This window comes from Pan paniscus, chromosome 16 (assembly GCF_029289425.2).
Source record: "Pan paniscus chromosome 16, NHGRI_mPanPan1-v2.0_pri, whole genome shotgun sequence".
Classification (NCBI taxonomy): domain Eukaryota; kingdom Metazoa; phylum Chordata; class Mammalia; order Primates; family Hominidae; genus Pan; species Pan paniscus.
This window is the reverse complement of record NC_073265.2, coordinates 40604502-40617802: the sequence shown is the minus strand read 5'-3', so window position 1 is coordinate 40617802 and position 13301 is coordinate 40604502. Positions and strand designations below refer to the sequence as shown.

General features: G+C 42.2%; 1 protein-coding gene across 3 annotated transcripts in view; it reads right to left on the bottom strand.

Annotated features, from left to right (window-relative positions):
• Nucleotides 1-13301, bottom strand: part of GLDN (gliomedin) — a 66874-nt gene that overhangs the window by 29923 nt on the left and 23650 nt on the right. For all 3 annotated transcript variants that reach the window (XM_003827835.5, XM_034938752.3, XM_057299951.2), the window contains exon 2: nucleotides 729-780. In XM_003827835.5, coding sequence (XP_003827883.3) covers nucleotides 729-780 — 52 coding nt within the window. The remainder of the gene's footprint in view (nucleotides 1-728; nucleotides 781-13301) is intronic.

The following is a 13301-nucleotide window of genomic DNA, read 5'->3' as shown; positions in this document are numbered from 1 at the left end:
GGATTTGGGGTTCCTGAGGGGAGTTTCTTTCTTACCATCTCACCTCCATTCACATACCCATATACTCACAGGTTTATTCACTCAGCAAACTCACATTGCACTCCTAATGCAAGGCAGGTAATGAGAGGGAGGTGGGGGAAATATTGGGGAAAAAGGCTAGGCTTCCTACAACCTGATGCAAACCGTGCAGGGTTCCTTAATCCTGAGAAGCTCTAGCTCGGCCTCCCCAGAGACTGGGACCATGAACTGAGAGATCCAGCAAAAGCTTCAGGTGGCTTCAAGGTCTCATGGTAATGTTTTAAAGTCAGAGGGGACTGCTCTAGCACTCCGCAACATCTAGTTTGGGCCACCACACCTGGCCAATCTGGCCAATAAGTACTTCTGATAAAAGAACTGTATTAATTAGCAAGGTCTTTTCCCTTCCTTTTTTTCCCCTTTTAAAAACTAATGGGAATAAGAAAATAATCTGTGGCTCTGGTTCAAGGTACCACACGTTTCTAATTACCCAAGTCCTAGTTATTTTCCATGGCTATATTTCTATGGCAATACTGAAAATATTATTTTTCATAATCATATTACAATGGGTTTTCAGCTCATTAAAAACATCTGGTAAAAGTAAACCAACATGTATTTTTATAACAAAGTGTCCCTAGGTGTTCATTCTGCCACGGGCCTTCGGCGGCACAAGTCCTTGTTGTGTGAGCAGCTCTGCTCAGCGGCCGGCCTACCTGTGAGGCAGATGCCCTTGGTGCTGTTGCACAGGTCCACCATCACTCGGATCTGCAGGGGAGAGAGGGTCATCAGAGCAGACAGTGGGCAGCAGGCCCTGGGCTCATCCTTTATTCAGACGAGCAGAAAGCAATCATAAAAAGTCACCAAGTAACTTTAGGAGAACCCGCGGAAGTTCAAGGAAAATGCAGTGATGTCCCACCAAGTGGTGCTGCAGTCAACAACGAATCGTACACAATGGTGATTTCATAAGATTACAATGGAACTGCAAACCTCATTTGTCCAGTCACGGGGTAGTGTCTTGGTGCAATGCATGACTTCGTGTTTGTGGTGATGCTGGTATAAACAAACCTACCGCACTGCAGATTGTAAAAAGCATAGCACGTACAATTATGTATAGTACATAATATTTGATAATAAATGACTATTACTGCTTTATGCATTTACTATGTTATCCTTTTTAAAATCTTTTTAAAAAGTTTCCAGCTGACATCTTGACGTCACCATATTTTGTATTGTTATTATAGACTGTACTCCTTCTACTTAGAAGAAAAAAGTTAACTGTAAAACAGTCTTAGGCAGGTCTTCAGGAGGTATTCCAGAGGAAGGCACTGTTGTCACAGCTCCATGCATGTTATTGCCCCTGGAGACCCTCCAATAGGACAAGATGTGGAGATGGAACACAGTGATATTGATGATCCTGACCCTGTGTAGGCCTAGGCTAATGTGTGAGTTTGTGTCTTCATTTTTAACAAAAAAGCTTAAAAAGTAAACAAGCAAACAAACAAAAAACACCAAATTTTAAAAATAGGAAAAAGCTTACATAATAAGGATATAAAGTATTTTTGTAGATCTGTACAATGTGTTTGTGTTGTAAGTGTTATTACAAGTCAAAAAGTAAAAGAAATTAAAATTTTATAAAGTAAACATGTCACATTAAGCTAAGGTTAATTTGTTGGAGAAAGAAAATATTTTAAAATAAATTCGGTGTAGCCTAAGTGTACAGTGTTTATAGAGTCTACAGTGGTGTACAGTCATGTCCTGGGCCTCCACATTCACTCACCACTCACTCACTGACTCACCCAGAGCTACCCCAGTCCTGTAGCTCCATTCATGGTAAGTGTCCTATACAGGTGAGCCATTTTAAATCTTTTATACTGTTGTTTTATGGTACCTTTCCTATGTTTAGATACACAAATATTTACCACTGTGTTACAGTTGCCTACAGCATTCAGTACTGTAACATGCTGTACAGGTTTGTAGCCTAGGAGCAATAGGCTTTTCCACATAGCTGAGGTGTGTTGTAGGCTATGGCATCTAGTTTGGTGCAAGTACACACCATGATATTTACACAACAATTGCCTAATGACGTATTTCTTAGAATGTATCCCTGTGGTTACATGACATATGACTGTAGTTAACATAACACTTGAAAGAAACCCTTAAAAGATCTAAGAATATTCGCTATCAGCAGCTTATCTATCAACATCATCAAGAGAATTTCCTTGAATTTCTATGGAATTCTGACAGAGGATGACGAGGGAATTGCCAAATCCAACTTTCACCACCATAATGAGCCAGCCCCCACAGCATCTGAAGGGCTCAAATTTTGGGCCTGAATAAAAGGGGTGGTGAGCCTAGTGGTTGGGAGGAAGCACCTACTAACTGGGTGAACACAGATGAAGTACTTAACCTCTTGGAACTCTGATCTCCTCCTCTGAATAATATAAGCACCTGGCCTTGAGGATTGCACCTGCTCAGTCCCTGGCATGTGGAAACTGCCCCTGGGTGGCAGTGATTCTCATGCCATGTGGACACTCCCCACTGGATGACCACCTGTGGCAGGTGGTCACTGCAGCATGGCATTAGCCTGATGTTTTCAAAACCAATGGGAATAAGGAAAACATCTGGCTGCCTCACACCCACTGTATACCCCTTCCCATTCTCCACACTGCTCCAACGAGCTTCAGAAAAAACAAATCTGACTGTGCTAAATTCATAGGCTGCTACTGAAAGATCTCTAAGATAAATGAAAAAATGCAAATATAGAGCAGCACATATGACATACTTTTGTTCATGTAAAACAGTGCTGCACACAGAAATGCTTCTATATGTTTGTCTCTTGCTGCTTTTAAGATAATCTCTTTATCTTTCCAGAATATTTGTGTAGATTTAGAAAACCTCAAGTGAGGGGAAAATGGAGGGCCAGGGTGGAAGGGAGCTGTACTAAACATGATACAATCTTTGTCTTTTTCAAAAATTTCACTGATTACTCTTTCCATTAAACTATTTTTCAAAATGCCATGTTTTGATGTGAAGGGAAAATAATTTTTGTATTGTATCTAGATTTATTCTGTTTGTTAAGAGATCCAGAGGAAAACTTATATTGTATTTACTTTTTGTCAAGTATGTCAACAGCTATTTATTGCCTGCTTTAGAAACTTATTGTGAAATATCCATACATATCACACACGTAGAGAATGTGGGCCTGGTGTGGTGGATCATGTCTGTAATCCCAGTGCTTTGGTAGGCCAAGGTGGGAAGATTGATTTGAGCCCAACCAGCCTGGGTAACATAGTAAGACCCTTTCTCCATGAAAAAATTAAAAATTAGCTGGATATAGTGGCATGCATCTATAATCCCAGCTACTTAGGAGGCTGAGGTGGGAGGATTGTTTGAACCCTGGAGGCTGAGGCTGCAGTGAGCAGTGATCCCACCACTGCACTCCAGCCTGGGTGACAGAGCAAGACCCTGTCTAAAAAAAAATAAAAAAAAAAAAAAAAAGGAAAAGAAAGAAAGAAAAAAATGTGTACAGATAATTTAAAGATGAATAATATGACAAACACATATATATGAAATGAAATGGAAGTTTACCAATGCCTTGGAAGACTTCTGGATGTCCCCTCACCCCCAGTAGCTCTCTGAGTTGGAGTACACTTATCCATTTAACTCAGATAAGAAAATAGAGGCTTAGAGAGATGCCATCATTTACTCAAAATCACACAGCTTGCTGGTAGAAGAAATGGGACTCAACTCCAGGTTTCCTGATTCCAGGTCCACTCTACTTTCTATTATGGCTCTGGTGATTATCTTAACATCACCAGACAGAAAAAAAATTGATTCACTGCCTTTAGTCATTTTCATAAATGAATGTAATCAGCTACACTAGGAACAAAATTTATTGTCTTAAAAATGTGTAATTGCCCATTGAGAGGACCAGAAAAGACTTCACAAAGGCTTCATTTGTTGCCTGGGGGATCACAGCAGAAGGGGTGGTTGGAAACAACAGAAGCAACAATAGGGAAAATTAGCCTTTCTGTTTGGTACTAATCACTGATCTGGGGCAGGTGCAGCTTCTGTAAAAAGTATGAAGCAGTTTTCATTTCCTGACCTTTTGGTTTCATTTGTATGCTAAATGTCAATTGAGATATTTACCAGTAAATTATGTTAATCTTTACTCAAGAATAGTCTTTTATCAAAATTGGGCTGTGGATATAAGATTGTATTGAGATGAAACATATGATATGAAAAGGTGTGGCCATAAAGTTAGAAACTTTTTTCTGGTCATAATGATTAAAAATTGAAATCAAAATAAGAAAACTCCCAATTGAAAGTCACAAAATCTAGATGGTCAAATTAAGGAGTCATATTTGGCATAAAGGCCTCTTAAGTCTTGAGGTAGGTCTTGAGAAGGTTGAAGCTGGAAGAGTCCTTAGAGGTCATTGTCCTGGGGGTACTAGGCATGACCCATCCATGTTGTGGCCCTGCCCCCGCACCTTGTAGGGCATCTCCCAGTGCTCTCCCCCTCCCTGCCCATCACTGTCACTCTGCTCCAGTCGCACTGGCCTCGTCGCTGGTCTTGGCCTTGCCTAGCGTGCTGTGCCACACATCTTTACATGGTGAGCTTCACTGATGCCTCAAGTCAGGCTTTCCTGTCTCTCAACTGAAGGGAGCCCAGACAGCCACTCCCCATCACCTCATCTGGCCTTTTGTCTTTGTAGCACTTATCATTATTCAGTACAGTTGACCTTGAATGATACAGGTTTGCACTGTGTGGGTCCACTTGTACACGAACTTTTATCAGTAAATATAGTCAGTTCTCCATATACACAGGTTCTGCATCCGCAACCAAACATGGATTGAAAATACAGTATTTGAGGGATGCGAAACTCTCAGAAATGGGTGGCTGACTTTTCATATACTTGGGTTCCACAAGACCAGAGTCAGGAACTTCAGTGTGTGCGGATTTTGGTATTCACAGGTGTCCTGGACCCAATCCCCCACAGATACTGAGGAATGACTGTATTATCTTGCTTACATATTTATTACCTACTCCTGCTCCCCAGAGAAAGGAAGCATTTTGAGAGCAGAAAAACTTCTTTGTTTTGTCTGCATCTCCTGTACTATGATTTGAATATGTCCTCCCAAATGCATGTGTTGGAAACATAATCCCCAACATAACAGTGTTGGGAGGTGGGGCCTAAAGGAGGACATTTAGGTCTGCAGAACTCCACCCTCATGAATGAATTAATGCTGATTATAAGAGGGCTTGAGTTCACTCTCTTGCCCTTTTGTCTTCTGCTGCAGAATGATGCAGGAAGAAGGCCCTCACTAGATTCTGGTACCTCAATCTTGGACTTCCCAGCCTCCAGAATTATGAGAAATAAATTTCTGTTCATTATAAATTACCCAATCTGTGGTTTTCCATTATAGCAGCACAAAAGAGACTAAGGTGCCCTGTGTCTAGAACAGTGCCCGGTCCCAGGCCTGGAACTTCTCTGCTGAGAAGTGGTTCAAGTGGGAAAGCACATCAACCGTCTCTAAGGAAGAGTTTCTCTGAGAGAAGATGACAATAAATTGCTAATCAGTTCATGATATGAGAATCTGGTGGTGCTGGGGAGAGGGTGGGTGAAGCACAGGAAAAAGTCCAACCCAGCCACACTAGCATGGAGGACAGACTTAGTGGGAACGATGGGCTGTCAACCTGAGTGCAACATAATAAGCAGTAGCCCTGAGAGCTCAGGATGAATGCCCTGTTGGCTGTAAGCATCACTGAGGAGTGAGAATCATCTCCCAGAAGAAACAATGGGGCCCATCAGGTTCATCTCCCAGGTGGGAAGATCAATGCAGCAATGGACAGGGACACATTACATTGCACGGCGACTTGTTTTCAGCATTGAATGTTTGGTAGCTGCTATGGTTTGAGTGTCCCTTCCAAAACTCATGTTGAAACTTAATCCTGAATGTGGCAGTATTGAGAAATGGGGCCTTTTAAGAGGTTATTGGATCATGAGGGCTCTGCCCTCAAGAATGGATTAATCCATTCATGGATTAATGGGTTATCATGGTAGTGGAACTGGTGGCTTCATGTGAAGAGGAAGAGAGTCCTGAGTGAGCACACTTCAATCCCTTGCTATGTGATGCTCTGTCTCACTTGGGACTCTTCAGAGAATCCTCACCAACAAGAAGGCTGTCACCAGATGCAGCCCATCAACCCTAGACTTCTCAGTCTCTATCACTGTAAAAGATAAATTCCTGGCCAGGCGCGGCGGCTCATGCCTATAGTCCCAACACTTTGGGAGGCCAGGGTGGGTGGATCACCTGAGGTCAGGAGTTCGAGATCAGCCTGGCCAATATCGGGAAACCTTGCCTCTACTAAAAATAGAAAAAAATTAGCTGGGTATTGTGCCATGCTTCTGTAATCCCAGCTACTTGGGAGGCTGAGGCAGGAGACTCGCTTGAACCCATGAGGCAGAGGTTGCAGTGAGCTGAGATCAAGCCACTGCACTCCAGCCTGGGCGACAGAGTGAGACTCCATCTTGAAAAAAAAAATCCTTTTCTTATAAATTATCCAGTTTCAGGTATTCTGTTATAATAAACAGAAAGTGGACTAATACAATAGCGTTAGGGGAAAAGATAGCCCAAATGGGCCCTACTGGCAGCCTGACCAGCTTTTCCAGTTTTTTTCTCTGAAAAGGGAACTATTCTCATTGGATTAGCAGAACTCTTGGGGATCTTGGCCAAGGAAGAGGCCCCAGGAGAAAAAGAACAGACTTCTTGCTGACCTGGCATCAGATGGCTTGAGCTTGTTTTAATTCAAACTAAATAGAGATGGGACATAATTTGGCAGTATCTGTTAAAAAGAAAATGCTACAAATTAGGAATCCCACTTGGAAGAGTATACAAGGATATCTGGACAAAAATGCTCAATGCAACACTGTGTGGCAGAACATGCAAAGGTTTGTCAATAAGGGTCTTGTTGAACAAATTTTAAAGGATGACATAGATCTATATGTACTATTGGAAAGACAGCCTTGGCATGGTGTTAAGTGACAAAAGCAAAGTGCAGCCCAAGCCACACAATGCAACACAACTTTTTGGTTGATAAATAATCCCTAGATGTTTCTGTATAAGTACACAAAAAAGCTGGGAGGTTCATGAACCCAAACAACTGATATTCTTCCCCCTAGAGACTGAGACTAGGGAATAAGAAGGGGATAGGTTTTTTTTTTTTTAATTTTTTATTTTTTGAGATGGAGTCTCACTCTGTTGCCCATGCTGGAATGCAGTGGCACCAACTTGATTCACTGCAACCTCCGGCTTGAGGCAGGTTCAAGCAATTCTCCTGCCTCAGCCTCCCAAGTAGCTAGGACTATAGGTGCACACCACCACACCCAGCTAATTTTTGTATTTTTAGTAGAGATGAGATTTCACCATGTTGGCCAGGCTGGTCTGGAACTCCTGACCTCAGGTGATCTGCCCACCTCAGCCTCCCAAAGTGCTGGGATTACAGGCGTGAGCCACTGTACCTGGCAGATTTTTTTTTCTCACTTTTTAATTGAGATGGTTGTAAAGGTATGTTGGAATAATAAGTGATTTTTTTTAATTTTTCTGTGTTTTTAGTAATCCAGAGAGAATGGAAAGCATGTTAGTGTTGTGTGAACCCAAACATCATATTCTCACAATTACCCCCATCACTTGAAATTACTTGGACAGATCTCTGTTGTTTCTAGGCAAATGAACAGAATGAACTAGAACTCTTGTAAAGTCCAGTGATTTTCAAATTGTTCATTAGCCACAAGACTTTTCTTTTTCTTATATAAGCACCAAATCCCAAAATATAAAGCAAATAAAAATGGAGCTGCCCTGGGTAAACAGGTGGGGTTGACCTTAGTTACTTGTCTGTAAAATGAGAGGGTTGGACATGACAGATGATTTTCAGACTCTGATCCCATCAGAGGATGCTGGGTAAGAGGTGGTGAGAAACACTCAGAGGATGTGGGGAGGAGGGATGAGAAAGCTGATGCCCAAAGAAGGCAGGGAGTAGCTGGTTTAGGCTCACCTAGCTGGCTTTCAGAGCTGAGACTATTTCCCCTTCATCTACTTTTTCTTTTTTATTCTTTTTTGGAGACAGTGGCTCGCTCTGTCACTGAGGCTGGAGTGCAGTGATGTGAACATGGCTCACTACAGCTTTAACCTCCCAGGCTCAGGAGATCCTCCTGCCTCAGCCTCCCAAGTAGCTGGGACTACAGACATGTGGCACCATGCCCGGCTAATTTATTTACTTTTTGTAGTGATAGAATCTCTCTATGTTATCTAGGCCGGTCGTGAACTCCTTGGTTCAAGTAATCCTCCTGTGTCGGCCTCCCAAAATGCTGGGATTATAGACGTGAGCTACTGCTATTTTTTTGTACTGCTCGGCCTTTGCAAAAGGAATTGTCTGAATTCAACTTGAAACACAGATTTTTGCTTTAGTGTACTTTTCATATAAACAGGATATTAAATTTTTACTAATAGATGTGTAATTTAAAATGTGCCAATTTCTGTGTGTAGGTAAAAGGCTTAAATCAAAAGCATGTCTTTCTCATCAGAATGAATAGAGCTAAATGTGGTAAGCTGCTACTGCTCATTGGAACTCGAAACCTCACAGTGTTTGGCTGGCTGCTCTCTTGAACTCCCTTTCTCTCACCTTTTACTCTCAGGATGAATTCACACAAAAGTAAGAGAGCAAACCTGCTCATTATCATCAGCTACTCTGGTTTGTGTGTTACTAAAACAATGAGGCCTGTCATGGTTTCTCTGAAGTTCTCCAAGCACAGGTTACAGTTTGCTGGCTGGAACACTGTTTAAATGCTAAGTCATCTTCCAGTCTGATCTATTTTGTAACTTAAATTCCATATCTCTTAGAAAACTGAATACTTTGTATGACTCTCCTTAATTATGCGAACTGCTGTTATTATATGCATGCAAATGATCCTGTTAGAAAAAGCTCCGGGAGATGATAATTCACCTTACCATTGGCTGAGATTGCTTGGACTGGGGAGATGGGGCTATGAATGTGGTGGTCCACCTGCTTGTCACTGGAGGGTTAGATCGCAGATGTTAGAAGAATCCTTCATGGGATCTGAAGCTGGGGTCAGACACCCTGGACTCATTTCTGGGAAAGGCAGGAATTCACACAGGGGCCAAGACTTGGTGAGGGCACTCTGCAAACACCAACGGGAATATGGGTCTTGCCTTTGTTAAATGTAAATAAATAAAACTGGAGGCCACAGTTTAGTACCCAAGGCCAATTACTCATAGCCACATAACCAAAACTTAGCTCTTACTGATTCCCTGCCCCCCAAAACATAAACCTTCAACATAAACAGAACACTCAGTAAGCTTTTCATCTTATCAGCATGATTCAATGAAATTAAACCAACGGCTATAGGCAAATCAGCTTACATAGTCATATGCCTTAAGAAAGAATATATGACATCCAATCCTGAAACAGGCCAAAACGCTTCCTCCTTTATGCTCTTGAAACTGAGCTGTAACTGCTGTAAATTTGAGACTTTCTGCCACTTTCCAGTTTGAGGTCTCTTAGTTCATGAACATTTCTTTGTATGCACAATAAACTCGTAAAATCCTAACTTGACCTAATTTTTATATCTTGTATGCAGCTGCTTGGAAACACGACAGTGAAATTCTGGGGTGTGACTCCTAGGCCCCAGCTCGTGTTGGGTCGCAGGCATTTAACAGCTCAAGTGAGCCTGTCCAGCCATCTTCTGCCATCCCACATCAGTGGCCTGGGGGGCAAGTGTTCTATCAATTCATCCTGCCAGGGATCTGCAGAGTCCAGCGGAATCTTTCTCAGCCTTCCAAAGAGCCCAGTCCCTACTGACTGCCCGTTTCTGTGCCCAGCAGCGTGGCCAGTCACTGGCTCACTTTTTCGCTGTTACACTGACTTCTCAACTAGACTCTGAATAGTAGAGGCTATTTTGTCCTTTTTCTGTTTGCCACATTCACTTATCCATTCCCTTTCTCAGCACCAGAATGGCATCAAGCACATAGTAGGTACTCAAAAAAGACTTCAGCATTGATTACTTGCTCAAATGGGAAGGGAATGTGCTCCCCAAGCAATGATATTATTCCTTTCAGACAGGCAGTCACTTTGTTTACAGAAACTGAAAATCTCTCATGGGGATACCTGCTTCTCTTTGTGCCTGCTTGTTTAGGATAATTTTATTTTTGCAGCTACTCCAATAATCCCTAGAAAACAGGACCTTGGAGATGCTAGGATTATCTAGTTAGGGTTCCTGAGACATGGCTATCCCCTTCCTGTCTCTATCAACATCACAGCAAAACCAGAGACCATTGATGTGGCCTGGTCTGTAGGGCAATAATACACAAGCCTTTCACACTATCTTGAGTCAGGGCACTTGCGTGACTGCACCCAGGGCTGCTCCGGGCTGGGTCAGCCAGGCTGACACTGGGGTGCTGATATGTAAAGGAGGCTAAGACATCACTGAAAATGCAATGCAATGGGGAAACCATAGTATTCACTAGATCTTCCTGCTTTGCTAAGTGGATTAGGATGGGGATGGACGCCAGCCTGCCTTTCAAGGGGTAGGGCTTATTCTCGAGTCATTTGTTTTGCTGAGTCGAGTCTGCAAAGCTGCACTGAATTGGTGGAGACTGGGTGGAACCTCTAGCAGTGCTCCTTCCCATTCTGCCTCCATCATTGCCCTGATTCTCTAATAAAATCTTAAACAAATAATTACCAAGTGTTGGTTTGAAGTCCACCCACAAGCCCTGGCCAGCCCTCTTGCACGCAAGGGCTACAGCAGTCACAGGAGCTGGGGCTCTGCTCAGGATTCCTCAGCAATCTCATTTGGAAGGGGCAGTTCCAGCAAACGCCTGCACACCAATGTCTCTGGCAAAATTACTTTCAGCTGAAATCAGGGCTTTGGAGAAAAACTCCATGTGACAATGATTAACATTGGGAACATCTGAAAATGCATGCCTGAAGTCCCCGAAGGAGGATTTCCCCCACCAGGTGTTCTTCTTCAGGATCCAACCCCAGGTCAAGGGGAAGGCTGGATAAGCCAGCGGAGGCAGCAGATGGCCTAGGAGGTTCTTCTTATTAACCACAGCAAGATCCTGGACAGGTTCCCAGCCTCTCTGATGAAATAGGAAATGCAATAGGAAAGGTGACAGTATTTACCCAGGGAGTGGCTATGAGGATTAAATTAAGAAGTCCTTATAAAAACACTCTTTGCATGTTTGTACTGTTATCGAAACACATTTGGTCATGATTTAAATGTCAATCAATTAATTCTGCTTTCTGAAAACTCCTCAATTCATACTTTTTTTTTTTTCAGACAGGGTCTTACTCTGTTGTCCAGGCTGGAGTGCAGTGGCAGCCCCGACCTCCCAGGCTCAAGCAATTCTCCTGAGTGGCTGGGACCACAGTCACGTGCCACCATGCCTGGCTAGTTTTTAAATTTAATGTAGAGATGGGGTCTGCCTATGATGCCCAGACTGATCTCAAACACCTGGGCTCAAATAATCCTGCGTCAGCCTCCCACAGTCCTGGGATTACAGGTGTGAGCCACCTCGCTTATTTGAATTCATGCTATTTTAATAAAGATATTCATGAAAGTCTAATCACCAGCTCAGTTTGACAACTGAATTCAAAATGTAATCTGAATAAATCTTACTAAGACTTATAGAAACAACCAGGTGTAAACGGATAAGTGCCTTAATGCACTAATTGTAAGTTGTCATTGGTCATTATAACCACCTTCCTAAACCTTTCCCTTCTCCCACCTGGAGCCCCACAGGCTCTATCAAGCCCCAGGTTTTCAGCCTTGCCCAGTCTTCAGTTCAAGCAACCGCCACTCAGTAATGACAAGTCCTTGTGCTTTTCCCTCAGTTGCCTGGTTAGATGGTAGCTGCCAGCAGCAAGGCCTCCTTCTTGCATGAACTGGCTGACCCAGTTCCAGAACCAGAAATCCTGGGCCACTCCCAAAGGTGGCTTCCGACTGTGTTCTCCCAATATGGCTGTGTTTGGATTGTTCGTCCCCCCGGTCAGAAACAGACACACACACAGTGACAACTTGACGTTCTATCTCCTTAACTACTGCAGCTGACCCTGAGATAGTTCTTCCCCAGTCATAAAAAAAGAAGCATCTGTAAATCCATTTACTAATCTCACATCCTTGCCCTTACTTTATTTTTAAGAAGTTGTTTGGTAGTGAATTGCCTATTTGTGAGTCCTGCAACTTATTCTGGACAATTGTTTCTTAAAGGGGACAGGCTCTTTTTATCTCTGTTTTAAACACATACAAATGTAACAGGATAGCTTTCAACTGAAACTGTATGTATTTATGAGAAAATGCAGGTGAATATTTACCTGATCTTGAGATCTTGAGGTAGGAAAGAACATTCTATACATAAAAGCAGAAGAAGAACCCAAGAATGAAAGATTTTACGGATTTGACTGCATGAAAATGAAAAACATCCAATCCGTTCCCAAAATGCCCATAAACAAAATGTAGGCAACACCTGAGGCCAAAGGTGTAGTGTAAATATCGTGGACTTGGGAGTCAGACATACTCTGAATTCTAGCTCGTCCACTCACTGGCTGTGTGACCTTGCACAGGATGTTCAACCTCTCCAAACCTCGATGACCTGTCTGTAAAATGGGAATAATGATGATGATGATAATAATAATAATGACTGCCTCACAGAGTTATTATCAGGATAAGATAAAGACCTTTTTGAAACACATACCTAATGCTGTTACCATAACACCTGGCATGTTGTACATTCTCAATAAACATTATAATTGTTATTACAGGAAAAATATGGAAACGTGTATTATACACAAAAAATTAATAACTTTCCTATATGAAGAGCACTTGCAAATTAGTAAAGATTAAAAGCTCCAATTAAAAATAAAGAAAATTAATGAAAAAATCTCATACAATTAAAAAAAATTCAAATAACAAATGAATATATTTTTTAAAAATTACTGTCACCATAATCAAACACCTGCAGCCCCTTCTTGGTGTCAGTGGTCCAATCCATCAAGAGTTGGGCTCTCCTCTTTAAAAAACACCTTTGAACTACCAAGACTCTAATACTTTTCCCAGCTAGTCTGGCTTAATTCCAGGCTGCTGATTCTCCAATTTTAGAGCCATTTGTTGAAGTACCAGCTTCACACTTGTATTTATCTTCTGTTGTTTTTGTGCTTTGAATTCTTATTTGACTGCTAAATAAACAGTAGGACATTTTTGGCATGA